This window comes from Equus caballus, chromosome 6 (genome assembly GCF_041296265.1).
Source record: "Equus caballus isolate H_3958 breed thoroughbred chromosome 6, TB-T2T, whole genome shotgun sequence".
NCBI lineage: Eukaryota > Metazoa > Chordata > Mammalia > Perissodactyla > Equidae > Equus > Equus caballus.
In genome coordinates, this window is record NC_091689.1 from 15,540,244 (window position 1) to 15,555,564 (window position 15,321).

Sequence of the window (15,321 nt, forward strand, 5' to 3'; positions counted from 1 at the left end):
CTGTGGTAGGCGTCCCACATATAAAGTAGAGGAAGATGGGCATGGATGTTAGCTCAGGGCCAGTCTTCCTCAGCAAAAAGAGGAGGATTGGCAGCAGATGTTAGCTCAGGGCTAATCTTCCTCAAAAAAAAAAAAAAAAAGACATCTGCTGATCTACACATTCCAAAGTAATAATCCTCATGATAGTATTAATCAGTTCATAGTTTTCACTGCGAACTTAGCTTCACATGACTATAGTTCTGAAAAATGAACACCTTTAACAGAATTCCACAGATCTGGTGTTCATATTAGGCCACTGATGGGAAGTAAGTCCTCTCTTTGAATAGCATTTTTTTTTTCAGGCCCTCCAGGATTCCCAGGAAATCCTGGACCAACGGGTGTGAGGGGGGAGCAAGGACGTGATGGAATTCCTGGTCCAGCTGGAGAAAAGGGAGAAACGGGTACAACTTACTCATTATCTTGGACCCACTAGTTTTATTTTGCACGGAATAATTAGTGACATTGTCACCCTTCACTGCTCTACAGATTTTTTGATAGAACTCGTGATCTTTAACATGTTCTGGGTGTGTGATAATTAAACTTCCTCCTGTTACCAATGTGCAACTGACCAAGTGGAAGAAATTATATAAATGTATATAATGAAATTAATCACATATAAAATATTAATATGCCAAAATGATCTCTTTCAGGGTTGCTGGGGGCACTTCCAGGCCCAAGAGGGAACCCTGGTCCTCGAGGTGAGCAATTCTTCCTCCCTGAACCTGGTGATAGATATTTTCAAAGTCTAATTTAATATGCCTGATGTATAAAATAAACAATATATTGAATTAAAGAAGTCCCAATGGTAATATAGGATGTTTATATTCTTAGTAGTCGAGTAAAAATGCTTAATTATCACCATCATAAAGAAGTGAATGAATTAGAAACTGTGATGCAATTTTGGAATTTCCATCTACAAAAGTCTCTAAAAATAAGAGGACTTCTTATATATTCCTTTGTTTTGTTGTTAGCATGGTTTAAATGTATCACCTCCTAAAAGGATGGAGGTGGAATTGACGGCTTCTCAATGAGCATCCCTCTCTGCTATTCTAAGTCGCACTCATAACATGATTCCTTTCCCACCTTGTTATCTTCGTAGGTCTGATACGAACCCCCAGAGCCAGGCTGAGGTTCATGCTGGGCTGTTACGGGCTCCCCAGTAACTCTCTCAACATCTCAGATATGGCAATTTACTAAACATGTCCTTCAGAGTAGATATAAGTTTTTTTGTTTGACAAACTACAATCTGGATTTCTCATGCCAGTGTTTTGTAAGATAGCAGCTTCTTTTAATTTTTTCTATTTTGTAGAGAAATCTGCCGGAAGAAATATTAGATTGTTTGCACTCTTTATTGACTTTTCTCAGCCGTGGGTTCTGTGGATAGAAGTATTTTATTAGCCAAGAGGCCTAAACCTAATGAAGGCCTCTGGTTACTGATGCTCACAAGAACCAGCAAGAAGTAGCCTGATGCTCCTGAGAAGAAACTCAGAGGGGCAAGAACTGCCCCTTGACCTTCCAGCTCAACTGCAAAAGCAGACAAGAGCTGTTCTTTTCCATCTGTTTCTGGATAGTGTGATAGTCCTGTGGGTTGAGTTCAGTGTCCCCACGTGTCTCAGACCCCTCTCTTCCCTGAGCATTACAGCTTTTCCCAGTCTAGTTCACACTCAAGTTTTAGGATTACGGTCAAAAGGACAGTTTCTGTTCATTTTCCTAGGCGAAGCTCATACTTTAATCATTTGGAATGAGAACACTTTAGCATTGAATTGGAAATAAAATTTGATAGAAAATGATCATAGCTCAAGTTAAAAAGCCTTAGAAAATAACAAATAGCCTAATTATGTAAGCAAATGATTATGCGCCTCAATCCCTCTAGGGTAACTAAACATGGAGAAGAATTCACTGAGACTTAGAAGGTATGAATTCTTTTAATTAGTCTTAATTCTCCCAAATCCTAAAAAGAAATCATATCATAAAACAAGGAAGCATCATCATGGACATGGATCCTGGTTCCTGAGACCACTGCCAGACCCTGTTGTACAAATACAGCATTTCAGAGTTTGAAGTGAGCTGAAATCATCTAAACACTTTTTTTTTTCCTTTTTGGTGAGGAAGATTGTTCCTGAGCAATCTCTGCCAATGTTCCTCTATTTCGTATGTGGGTTGCCACCACAGTATGGCTTGCTGAGCTAAACACTTTCTTATAAAAGCATAAATTCCAGGCACAAAAAGCTAAAGAACACGAGAGACAAAGGGCTAGATATTGAATATTCATCAATTTTATTTTCATCATCACTCTAAGTCTTGCCCACATAATAATCTGCCCAGCCCTTCCCCTGTGCCACCAGCCTCATCCTCACTTTTCCTTCTTTTTCCTCTCATCTGTCTTCTGTCTTCGTGCCATTTACCATTTCTAGAATAACACCGAGATGGGAGAGAGGAGGGAGAGATTATTTTCAATTCATACAACATTTTCCATTCATGAATGTCAAAGCACAATTTCTTGAAGATTCTCTGAGATGAAAAAATTAGTATTCACTTGTGAGCTTTTAGGGGTCTTCTTTGGTAAATCCAAACCTTCTGCCACATTCATCCCTTCCAGACTAGGGTTTGTGTTATGAAGGAGAAGTAACCAGAGGACAGAATAAGGATGGCAACTTTGTTGTTCCTTTTGCGGGGTTTAGCTGGGCAACACTTCAAATGCACAAATCAGCGCCGTGAAGTTTAGCTTTTGATGTTCTAACAAATTATCAGTGATTAAATAATGTTCTAAAGTTCATCAGATAATAGTAACAGTGGCTTACATTTACAAAACACTTTAGAGTTCACACCACGCTTTCCCATCTGTTTCTTATCTCACCGGATCCTTAAAGAACTGACCTACGTCAGGCATTACCTTCATTTTTAAAATAAGAAAACTGAGACTTGTGAGAGTGACGTGAGTTTGATATGATCAAACGATTACAGGAGGCAGAAGTGAGACTCAGTTCTTGTAGACTTGTATTTCATTTACCAGCCTCTTTTTAAAAAATACATTGTGAATCTTAACACTTTTAAGCAAAGCGTCTACATTATTAGAGATAATCACAAACTGTAACTCCAAGTATAGGGGCATTACAGAAACTTATCAAACCTTTTTGTTTTCAGGGGCCAAAGGAGACAGGGGAGCTCCAGGCTTGCCCGGTCTCCCTGGCAGAAAAGGGACAGTGGGAGATGTCGGGCCGCAAGGTCCCATTGGCATGACAGGACCCCCAGGGCCCCCAGGTTTTCCTGGTGCAGTCATCCCAGGCCAAAAAGGAAATCAAGGTCCACCAGGCTTCCAAGGAAACCCAGGTAAATGGTCTACTTTTAAATAAGATAAAAGAATGCAAATAATGTTTGACATCAGAGGCCTTCAACTTTCCCCTTGTGTGACCTTGTTACTTCCTTTTTTTCCCTCTGGTCTTCTCCATCCTCCCATACCCACCTGTTCTCACACAGAGTGTATAAAGCTGTTGGTGTTGTTGAAGCAGAGGGGCCTGTTTGAAAAATTAGTAAAAACCAGATTAATGAGCCTAAAAGAGGGAGATGCTTCCATTCACCGGTATCTACTGAGCTCCCACTAGGTGTCAGGTGCCGGGTTAGGCACAGACCCTGCTCTGACAGCCCTCCATCAGGGAGAAACAGTTCCTGCCTCGTGCCAGGGTCTTCACTGGCATCATCTCATTCTGTCTTTACCACAATCCCATCACAGCCCGCAGGGGAGAGAATGTTCGGGGTGACCGTAAGGTGCAGGCTTTGTGCTTTGCTCCAAAGAATCACTGACAGACCCTGCCCAGCTCCCTGACGAGCAATACTAACAGGCTGTCTGTGAATTCAGGTGAGCCTGGTCCCCCTGGACCTCCGGGGAGTCACACAGAAGGCATAAAAGGAGACAAGGGATTTATGGGCAGGCCTGGCTCAAGAGGTCCGCCTGGAACTGTAGGAGACATGGGGCCACCGGGTCATCCGGTAAGTGTGGAAAATCATTTTGACTTCTTATCTTCTTCTAAGTCGATTGCCAGGATCAGATGTACCCAGAGGCAACAAAAATTTCCCATTTGTGATGCTTCTGTGCAGCACACCCAAGGGAAGACAGAGTTCAGAAGTTTCAAAGAATCGAAGAATCTTAAGAGTTGGACAGATTTGGCCTCTAACAGGGGACCCCTCTCTATGTGGTTCCTGACTTCTTCTTGTTTAGACTCTGAACAACTCCAGTGATGGAATCTCCAAAAAAACACCTAGGCGTTTGGGAACACTCTAGAAGACAACATCATTTTTCTCTATTAATACGCTTTTGAAGTAATCTGTGCCATCCCCTAAATGTCTATTTATGTTCTCCCCACAACATACTTTCCAGTGTTTGTGAATAGCTGCCATTTCCTGCTGAGCATTTCTTCACTCAACAAATACTTGTTTTTTTCAAATTCAATTTAACCTTCATCAACTCTGCCTCTACTCTGAATATATCCTAGTTTGTCAATATCTCCCTTAAAAATGCAGCCCCTGGGACAAACACCCTCCAGGAGGAAGCACTCAGTATGCCATGCAGGGGCTAGCAGATGGAAGAGTCGCACTGGCCTGCACATCTCTGTTTTATAATCCAACCTGAAATTCCACATGGGCTGTTTGGCTGCCATGTCACCATGTTGTTGTCACACATTGAGTTTATGGTCAACAAAAGTCCACGTGCCTTTTCCTCATGACTTGCTTCTCAGTTTTTTCCACTGTTTCTTGTCTTGTCTATTTGCTTATTTGTGACTTAGGTACAGAAGTTTCATATTTGTCTTTCTTAGAGGTCATCTGGTTCATTTAGGCCTATGCTCCCAGCCTATTAAGGTCTCATTTCACAGTCTCTTACTCAACACCTTGGCCATCTTCCCTAGGTTTCTCTTAGCAGCATATTTGAAAGGCCTGATTCCTCTTTTAATACGAACTTCTTGGAGCCTGATGAGGAAATCAGAGTTATGTCATATTGTTTTGCATTTTCATCAATGATGGGTAATGAAGTACTTTGGCAAGGCTTATTGTCAGGAATCATGTTAAGCTCTCTTAGGGTCTCCTGGTATTTGGTTTTGAAAATCTACCTTTTTAAAACTTTTTTTTTTAAATGAGATACTTGCCCATCTCCAGTCTTAGGTATCTCTCAGGTTCTCCATGATTCTTTCAAAGTGGCAGACACTGATCCCATGATCACATTGAAAGTCTTTCCAAGGACACTGGGATGTGGAAAGTCTGGTATGGAAATGTGACCTCTCTTAAATTCTCAGGTGCTTCTGAGGTCAGTCTAGGTTTCTACATTTGCATTTGAAAGATAATTCTTCTTGATGGATGTCTAAACTGGCTTGGTGCCCTTAACAGCTCTGTCCTTGCACGGAAGAGCTCTCTCCCCAACCAAGGGCTGTGCCTGGCACTGGGCCTCCTCCCCAGTTACGGTAGGAGAAAAGGCCAGGTCTCAGAAGCCTGAAAGTCCTTGATCAGATGCTTCTGTTTCTCTCCCTCCTTTTTTAACTTCACGCCACCTTATCCAAGCAACAGGACTATTCCTTCATTGGTCTTCTTGCTCCAAAGACAGCTGGCACAAAGGCCAGTTTTGTTATTCTTAGCATTTTTCATGACCATTTTTCATTATGTTCAAGTACTAGCATTCTGTCTCGATTCATATGGACAGTATAAGAGTAGATTTAACATACATTCTGACATACCGCTCTTTTCAGAAGCCCTACTCCCTCCCCTCTTCTCCTATGGCCTCATTTGAGCATCTCATGGCTACAAGAGCAATTAGTGTAAGCCTCATAAGGAGGGAGTATCTCCTCCCGGTCAAATCATTGCATCCTTGTCAAAAGCACCTGTCAAAACTCCCCTGACAACTCCTTCATGCTCCCATCCCTGGACACTTTACTTCTACCACCCTGACTAGGAGTAATTTATAACTTCACCAGCTTAGTTAGAATGTTGGTGGGTGCTATGACTCTTGTCTTTGCAATAATTACAAATACAAATTATAATCTTCATTCTGGCAGTCTGGTGTCTGCTCTTCCTGAAAGATCTCCAAATACTCTGTATCCATGTAGGATAGAGAATATCCAGTTGTATCCAACACTCACACAACATACATTAACATCAGAAGGTATGTTTGCTCTTAGGCTTATGGGTAGCTTTTACTTCTTTTTATTGGAAATAATAGTTCTAAGGAGAGGTCTAGGTGGCAGAGGAATTATAGGAGGTGAAACGTAGGATTGAAAGGAAAAAATGCTATCTGTCAACTTCAGCTCATTCTGATCCAACATAATATTATATCTGTTTTTTTAAAAACCTGCTGGGAGTATTGTGATTTTTAAAGTTTGTGGTTCTGCTCTCTTTTCTTGGAAAAATAGGGACCACCAGGTACCCCAGGTCACCCAGGGCTCCAAGGCGATCCTGGATTCCACGGATTTCCAGGCATGAGAGGTATTGTTTTTGTGCAATGCTCTGTGGAGGCAAACACAATGATGATGGTTCACATATTAGGGTACACAAATGTTTACTCAACTCCCACAGTCACCACAAGCAGTGTGGTTAATACAAGCAAGCCCTCTGTATGAGTGAAGAAGGAAGACCACCAGCACCCAACCCCAGGGGGCTTAAAAATCAAAACCATCCCTGAAGGATGGAGACTATAGAAAAATGAAAACCAGAAACAGTTTAAAGTGGTTACCTTTCAGGGTAGTCATGTGTGCTGCGTTGGGGGATGGGGAATGACATCAGTGTCAACAATATTATTTTGAATTATTTATTTTACCATGTACACATGTTACTTTTATCATTTCAAAAAGCTGAATGATCTAAAAGACTATTCACCAAACTGTTAGTGAGGAGGGTAAGTAATTTTTATATGCTGATTTAAGCATTGTTTTTTTATGGGGCACATGTATTATATTTTTAATCAGAGTAAAACCTATAATTTTGCAGTTTTTAAGTTTAAAATATTCACACACATTAATTTAAACTTCAGGCTTCAGAAAATAATTCCCAAGTCTTCCATAAGTGCAGTACGACCTTAAATAAAGTTTTGAATATAGATTCGTTGTCTTACATAGTTAAATTGTCGGGTACTGTTTTTGTATGGCAGGGAACCTATTACCATAGACGATAGAGATGGTAAATAATAAGTGTATCCAAAGTGGACATCACATTTTTATGAAGGAAGACCTTTTCCTGGTCCAAGGGAGGACAAGGTGGTGTTGACAGAGAGGTCCTTTTCAACATTTTCAACCACTGACACTTCAAGGAGCAAATTAGATAAAAATAACTCAAAGCAAGTGATTCTGAGGACTCCCACTAGACAGTGGGTGGGTGAATACTGGCAGGCAGCCTGGGAAAAATGTGTACCACCTGTCACTCCCCTAAGTCTCAGAATAGAAATATCTAAGATTTGTAAAATTATATAAAGGCATCACGAAAGAAAGAAATATTCTGGTGAAATATTTAGAGGTATGTATTTAGAGGGGAGATTCGTAAAATCAGTTCTTTTAAAATAAGTTCCATGAAACACACTCAACTACTCTCTTAGCTTTCAGAAGGAGATCATCCATCAGCTGGCACTACTGATGAGTTTGCACTTTATTTGGAATTTTTTTTTTATCTCCAAAGGAAAACTCTTTGGGCTTCTTCTGGTATACAGAAGTAAATATTAACATCTTCCTCAAGTTCTGCTACCAAGTAGATAATTTATAGTGTAGTTGCCAGTAACTTCTGGTACTATAATTGTTTTACTGTCTTTCTTCCATTAATATTATATATAGCATTAAAGTCTCTAAGTCATCAGATGTAATGTCTACATTATCTCAAGATTCTTTAAAAGAGAGTATTTCTCCAAATCAATGGTTCTTGGCATTTATTCACGTCAAAGACGGTTTGGGAGAGAAATCTTACCACTTTGTTAGTTTATATCAAAGCATATATTCTAGATGTGCTCATGACAGTTCCTAACATAACTAACTTTGGGCTATTAGTAAACCAAGAGTAATTAGCTGAGGAACTACGATAACCAAGCAGTATAATTCACCAGGAGGTGCTAAAATAGACTTTAATGTGACTTCATATTTTACCTTAAATATGAAACTGAATTGGTTTCTGAACTTAAAAAGCGAACTCTTAGGAACTCTTCCCTTTCAGTGCTAAAATACAAGCTCTTAATACCTACTTCTAGAATATATTTCTTCATTTTAACATGACTGATTGGGTCCAAATAAAATGCCAAAACCCATGTGGATATAATTAACTTGTAGCCATTGTCATAAAGCTCATAACCTCCAGTCATACCTTCCAGTATCTATCCTTGGAGTTGATCATCAACCTGAAGAGCGAGGAAACCCATTGTTCTAAGTGGAATCATACTGCTTTTTTTTTTTTTTTTAAGGTGAGAAGGGTAATCCAGGATTTCTGGGATCAATTGGGCCTCCAGGGCGACCTGGGCCAAAAGGACCACCCGGTAAATATTATTTCCCTAGTACTGCTCTCCATGAAGAAAGGGTAACTCATCAGTGAAGCCATCATCTTCTTATGTTCATGTCAATAGGTGCACATGGAGACCCTGGCACAGTTCAGATCATCTCCCTTCCAGGAAGCCCAGGGCCACCTGGCCCAGTTGGAGAACCAGGAATGCAAGGAGAACCTGGGCCCCTGGGGCCACCGGGAAAGCCAGGTGTGGGACTGGCAGCATTGACTTCGATCACTAGGAAGTGGTTGAACCAAAATACTTGTAAAGTGCTTTGGAAGCAAACTACAACTTCACAGAAAATGTTAAACATTATAGTGTTTTTTACAATCAGCTTTAGGATTGAGCTCATTTTACTCTTGATCAGCAAATAAAAGGCCTTGGAATCTATTGAATCGAATGAAACTGTTGTGCATAGTATAAACTTGAGCAAATATACGTTAGGGCACTTATGGTTTCTTTTTTTTCATAAGGTAAGAGTATTATGTCTATCTTCTCTGACAACTGTCAATCTTAGAGTTCTGACTATTTCTAAATGATTGCCTGAATAAATCTGAGTTGTATGTATTTATACTTTTCTAACACTTCATACAGCACTTGGAAGAGCAGTCAATGCAAATGCATGCTTACTATTACAAAATATTTTCAAAATATAGGTGTATGGAAATTGAACTAATCCCTTTGTATAGGCTTGGCATATTGTAATAGACTGCTGAATGGAATTGTTATGTCCTAAGTTTGCCTGAATCATCTGGGAGATGAGGTATTACTTTGATCAATACAAAGGCACAGCAAATTCTGGCACAGCATAAATCAAAGTGGCAGCACAATTTTAAACTGGTGTATTTCATATACTCCTAGTTCATTTTTGAGGGTCTTTTTTTTTCCTGGGAAGCAGGGTGTAACAAGTTGATGACCAACTGTCCCAGTTTGCCCGAGGCTGAGGGTCTGCTCCGTTTGCAGGACTTCCATTGCTGAAACTGGGGAAGTCCCAGGTAAACTGGGATGGTTGGTCACCCTACTTTTTATCCTATATGAACCATTCAATACAGTGTTGGTTATTTGCCTAGGACCCTGTGGGCCAAGAGGTAAACCAGGCAAGGATGGAAAACCAGGAACTCCTGGACCACCTGGAGAAAAAGGTGACAAAGGTTGTAAAGGAGAGCCAGGTAAACAAACAGCCGGCTTGTTTCCTTCAGTAAGGAGTTCTGTATCTTCAGAGAAGTCCTGTTTGAGTATGCGATGACAAGAGTAAGCTAGGTCTTACAGTTCGTGTTGTTTAGATCAGGTTAAAAGCCAGGGGCAAAATGTTCATTTGGAAGAAGATGAAAAATCAAGAGTTATTGGAATACACCATTCTTCCTATCTTTTAACTGGGCAGATGTACTCCAAACTTTTAGCCTGAGGACAAATAAACCTAAGGAAGCACTAATTCTATTTTCAGAAAGGTCAATACTGTTTTATAGGCATACTTGGTTAATATCTACTTAGAGGAGCGGCACATAAGTACATAGCTAGTAAAATATTATCTCGATATGAATAGAAGAGAAATTTAGTGTCCTTACTTAGGAAAGCCGACTTTTAACTACATCATTCTTGAATACAACTCAACAACTCATGTGAATCCTGAAAAAGGACCTCAAATATTTCAGTCTGAACATAAGCTATATGTGTCAACTTGATACACCTGGATCAAAATCTGCCTTACGCAAAAGTTTTAAAAGCACCTTCTAGAAGAAACCTAGATATCCAAATCTTATCTTTTAGTTTTGCTGACTTTGTGAAAATAAGAAAAACTTCTAAATGTGATTTCCCAATTTGTGAACATATGACTAGATCTACTGTAATAAAACTTTAAAGACTAGAGATTTAAATCTTTAAAAATTCAAATATAATGCTAATAATATTAATTATAATATTAATTGCATAATCACTCATGATTTAGTATTGTCATAAGTGCATTTAGAGCACTATTAATCATTCAACTGTCTTTAAAGTATGTTTTCCAAAGTGAGAAAAAACAAAGCTCTCACTAGTAATTCTATTAATTTTAAAACTTTACAGACCAGGTCTGGGTTTCAGAATGGGGCCACAACAAGAGCTAGAGTACTACAATACAAATTGTGTTGAGAATTATTAGCAAGTAGACAGAGTTAGTCCTAATGCTATAAAGGCTTCATAAGAATGATAAAGGGATCTAAGAGTCAAATAGCATCGGTCAAAGAGCCTTCGCCTCTTTCTTGGAAAGTCAGAATATCCTGCTGGATCATGCATATTTGTACAATAGCTCACTCCAGTTCCTGTCATGCTCAGCTAATCACTTCACAATTCCTGTGCAGAGACCTAGACACACCTTTTGCTTGGAGCCACTTGTAGCCCCCTGGGACTGAGGGTAGATGTTAGGAGAAGTGAAGAATGTGTCATCCCTATCTGATATATTAAAAACCTGGCAAATTCAGACTTTTCATGTAAGACAGGAGACTTTGAAGAATTTGGATATGGCCTATTTTTTTATTTCAAAGAATAAGCCAAGGCCCCTAGAGAAGATAGAAATGGGTGGGGAGACTGAAAAAATATAATATTGGGGCTTTAACAAATCCTTGTGAAAAGCATTGACCTCTGAGCTGGGTCTAAACTGCCGCATCTCCTGACTCCATGGCACGGTTGGTTGTGGGCAACAACGATACCTCCCTTGACTTAGCAGGTCAAAAATACAAGTCTCTGCCTTCTCTGCATTTCCTTAGGACCTTAAAGGACCGCAACCCAAGTTGTGTTGGGGTGAAGGTCAGGGTGCAGTGGCAGCGGAAACGGCTTAGGGGTCTGGCGTGTGGTAGCCAGTGCCAGTATCATAAATACTGGCTATTTGATGAAGAGAAGGAGAGGGAGGAACAGGAGGAAGGAGAGAAAGGATAGCTCACTGGTCCTTATTTAGAAAGCGACAAATGTGTATCAGCCTACTCCAAGTGCAGAGAAAAAAAAGTATAAAAACGACTATTTTTGTTTTAACTCATGTAAATAAAAGAACCCTATCACAGTCAAAAATAAAAAGTCTTTTCTTATTTGCCTTACTAATGGATCAAAAACTTTCTTGAAGTTTGCACCTTTAGAAGTAACTTTTAGTGTTTTCCATGATGGTTTACTGAATTTGTCAAAAGCATATGTAATTTTTTATTAACGACTTGAATAGACTTTCAGATTTTAGATATTTGACTTCTTGTTTCCCCACACGGGAGGAGGATACATTCATTTATTCATAAAAGATGTACATAAGACCTACCAGATACAGACCGCTGTGCTAGGCACCACAGGGGAATACAAAGATAAAGAAGACCCGATCCCAAAAAACTCATATACGCAAATACCTATAATCAGAGGTATTGTGTGATAAAATAGCCAACATTTAATAATATTGTGGGGCCATTTTCTAAGCCATTCTTCTTTAGGACGCCTTTCTGTATTTGGGGCTTACCCGATATACATGAACATATAAATTAGTACTTTGGGAAAGCAAGTTTGAGGTTTCGTTTGTGTTGTAACACATGTAACGTGCTTTTTAAAGGACCACCCGGGGCAGACGGACCGCCAGGTTTGAAGGGGAAACCTGGGTTCTCTGGAGCACCTGCCACCGGAGCAGCAATGAGAGGCTTCATCTTCACCCGGCATAGTCAGACCACCGCGATTCCTTCCTGTCCGGAAGGGACGGAGCCGCTCTATAGTGGGTTTTCTCTTCTCTTTATACAAGGAAATGAACAAGCCCATGGACAAGACCTGGGTAATGTCCCAGCCCTAGTTTCCAGTCACTTTGTTATTGTAAATTTTATGGCACCTCTCTCTGAAGTTAAGTGTAAACAACCTTGAGTATCTTACAGCCACTTTTTAAAGAGAGCAAATAAAACCACGTTGGCCTAATGTCTAATTTTCATTCTGGAATGTAGAGGTCTGGAATGAGGCTTGCCTGCAAATGCCAGTCTAGCTCATCCTGTTCAACTCAAAACATTTTCACTTAAATCACCTCTCTGCTTTTTAATCTTAAAAGTAACATCTTTTCTAAAGCTCTGTCTGGTCATTAGCCATTATAGACATATTAAGAACAGGGAATACCTTGAAGCAAAGACATTTCTTCAACTGACTGATTAGAAATGGCCACAGGAAGTAGTAAGGGTGGGGGAAAGAGGAGTTGTTTGCCTATTAGATCTTTGATTTCTATCATTTTTAAAACTTTTCCGTAATACATTTTTCAAATAACTCTTTTGTGTTGTTTTTCTCCAGCTTTTGCCATAGGTTATGTTTTGATTAGCCTCTATCTAGTAATGATACTCAAAATAATTTTAATTTACTCAAAGTGATACCCAGTCTGATGTTTTATTAGGAGCTCTTGGCAGCTGCCTGCAGCGATTTACCACAATGCCATTCTTATTCTGTAACATCAACAATGTATGTAATTTCGCATCGCGAAACGATTATTCATACTGGCTGTCAACACCAGCACTGATGCCAATGGACATGGCTCCAATTACTGGCAGGGCCCTGGAGCCTTATATTAGCAGGTAAAAATCCAATCCCTTAGTTTTGTGATGGGACCAGGTGAATGACTTCATTTGTAATGGAATGTAAGGCAGCACATGATGGTGCAGAAAGTGGTGATGCCACCATATTCTTTGTTTCACGTTACAGGTGCACTGTCTGTGAAGGTCCTGCGATTGCCATAGCCATTCACAGCCAAACCACTGACATTCCCCCATGTCCCCATGGCTGGATTTCTCTCTGGAAAGGATTTTCTTTCATCATGGTAAGAAGAAAAGGAACAGCAAATTCATAGTAAAGATTACCCATAGAATTTTACATTGGGCTGGGTGAAATGTGGCCCCCAGGAATAACGCTGCCTGACATCAATATGCACAATATTCCATGGACATTTGCTTGAAAAATCTGAAAATATATATTTTTTCTTACTTTAAATAAGTTGTTTTTGGTAAATAATGGAGCATTTAAAAAATAGTCTTCTTAGGAGGAGATTATCCGCAAATTCTATATAAGACATTTAGGTGAATAGTAGCTACCATATTGACAATAGAATGCCTATGCCTTTAAAGTGGCAGCTGTTTTATTTAGATCCTCCATAATCCTTATGAAAACTCTGCAAGGTAGTTTCTATCATCTACAGTTTTACAAATAAGAATGAAGTAATTTCCCCAAGGTTTCACAACTAGTAAATGGTCAAGCTAGGATCTGAAATCGAATCTGTCTGCTCCGAAACCCTTATGCCTTATACTGCGTCCTTTTGAAGTTCACATAGAGATGGGAACTAACAGAAACAGCCTTGTAAAGAAAAGTTCCCCAGATTTAAGTACTAAATGAGGAAATCTATGGACTGATCCTCTGTGATTATGATAGCTGCACGTATGTGGTTAGCGGTCATTCATATTCTGTATAGCATCATTTATAATGTATTATTATGTATCATAATACATTATGTTATGTATTATGGGGGGAATCCTTCCTTACCCACAGATGTCCATTCATTCAATCACTAACTCAGCACATATTTATTGAACACCTACTATGTGCCATGAGTATTCTGAGCACTATGGACACCAACAGTGAACCAAAGTTCCTAGTCTATATCCTCTATATTCTCAAGCAAGAAGACAAAATAACAATAACAGTAATGAGTTCAGATGATAATCAGTCCTATGAAGGAAATAAGGCAAGATAAAGGGAGAGAGTGTGACATGGAATAGGTCAAGGAAAGCCTTTTGGGGGTTATATTCAAGTAGGTCCCTGAATGACAAGAAAGAGCTAGTCAGACCTGGGGGAAAGGAGCACTCTAGGCAGAAGAAACAGCTTTTTTTTTCATTTTGATGACTATACCTCAACCTGTAAGGTACCTGGAATATTAGCATATCTGGGTAAAGAAGCATAAGAAGTTTAACTCATGCTTTGGGTTTTTTTTTCCTTATTGTTTTCTATTACACACACACACAAAGTAGAGCATTGAAAATTTGAATGCCATGCACAGAATTCTTATTCAAATATTTCTATTGTGATAGTTTACAAGTGCAGGTTCTGAGGGCGCTGGGCAAGCACTGGCATCTCCCGGATCCTGCCTGGAGGAATTCCGAGCCAGTCCATTTATAGAATGTCACGGAAGAGGAACGTGCAACTACTATTCAAATTCCTACAGTTTCTGGTTGGCTTCATTAAATCCAGCAAGAATGTTCAGGTAACTCTTCAAAGTCAAGTTTAATTTGATGACTCAATCAAGGAACTAGTCAAAGGTTGCCGATGTTAGACTTCCATTATCTGTGTGTTGATGTACTCACATTTTAAAAATCTCCCCATGCCAATAAAATCCTGTTTAGCTCGGCACTCCCAATTTATGAGTGTTCTAGAGTCAACAAGTAGCCACAGTTTTGTACCACTGTACCAATAAAGGCAAATAAACATGATTTTTGTCATTATCGAATATATTTAATATTTATATATGAATGTATAATAAATTACTGAATAAAACTACTAAGTGATCTCCTGATCTTAATTTACTATATTGAAAGACTTGTAATACAGACTATTTATAAGATGGAGGTAGTTCTTATTATAAAAAAGATGATCTGTAAGTTTGCACCAAGGCAGAAATACAACTAAAATTATAAAATGTTGACATATATACCTCTTCAGAAATATACCTCTTGTAAGGAAGTTTAAATGACTACAGTATTCATTAATAAAACTCAAACCCAGCAAGTATTCCCTCTTTATCTATAAATTGATGAGATTTTTGTTTGTGT

The 15,321-nt window shown here is 39.3% G+C and overlaps 1 protein-coding gene across 3 annotated transcripts in view; it reads left to right on the forward strand.

Annotated features, from left to right (window-relative positions):
* The window catches only part of COL4A3 (collagen type IV alpha 3 chain), a 129,984-nt gene that overhangs the window by 111,656 nt on the left and 3,007 nt on the right, over positions 1 to 15,321 (forward strand). For 2 of the 3 annotated variants that reach the window (XM_070269357.1, XM_023642447.2), the window contains exons 40-51: positions 342 to 440; positions 690 to 737; positions 3,184 to 3,369; positions 3,896 to 4,026; positions 6,432 to 6,504; positions 8,456 to 8,527; positions 8,615 to 8,740; positions 9,604 to 9,702; positions 12,093 to 12,305; positions 12,903 to 13,080; positions 13,208 to 13,322; positions 14,584 to 14,756. In XM_070269357.1, the coding sequence (XP_070125458.1) occupies positions 342 to 440; positions 690 to 737; positions 3,184 to 3,369; positions 3,896 to 4,026; positions 6,432 to 6,504; positions 8,456 to 8,527; positions 8,615 to 8,740; positions 9,604 to 9,702; positions 12,093 to 12,305; positions 12,903 to 13,080; positions 13,208 to 13,322; positions 14,584 to 14,756 (1,513 nt within the window). Of the gene's footprint in view, positions 1 to 341; positions 441 to 689; positions 738 to 3,183; positions 3,370 to 3,895; positions 4,027 to 6,431; positions 6,505 to 8,455; positions 8,528 to 8,614; positions 8,741 to 9,431; positions 9,529 to 9,603; positions 9,703 to 12,092; positions 12,306 to 12,902; positions 13,081 to 13,207; positions 13,323 to 14,583; positions 14,757 to 15,321 lie in introns of all 3 variants that reach the window. The other variant, XR_011439522.1, reaches the window with a different exon arrangement.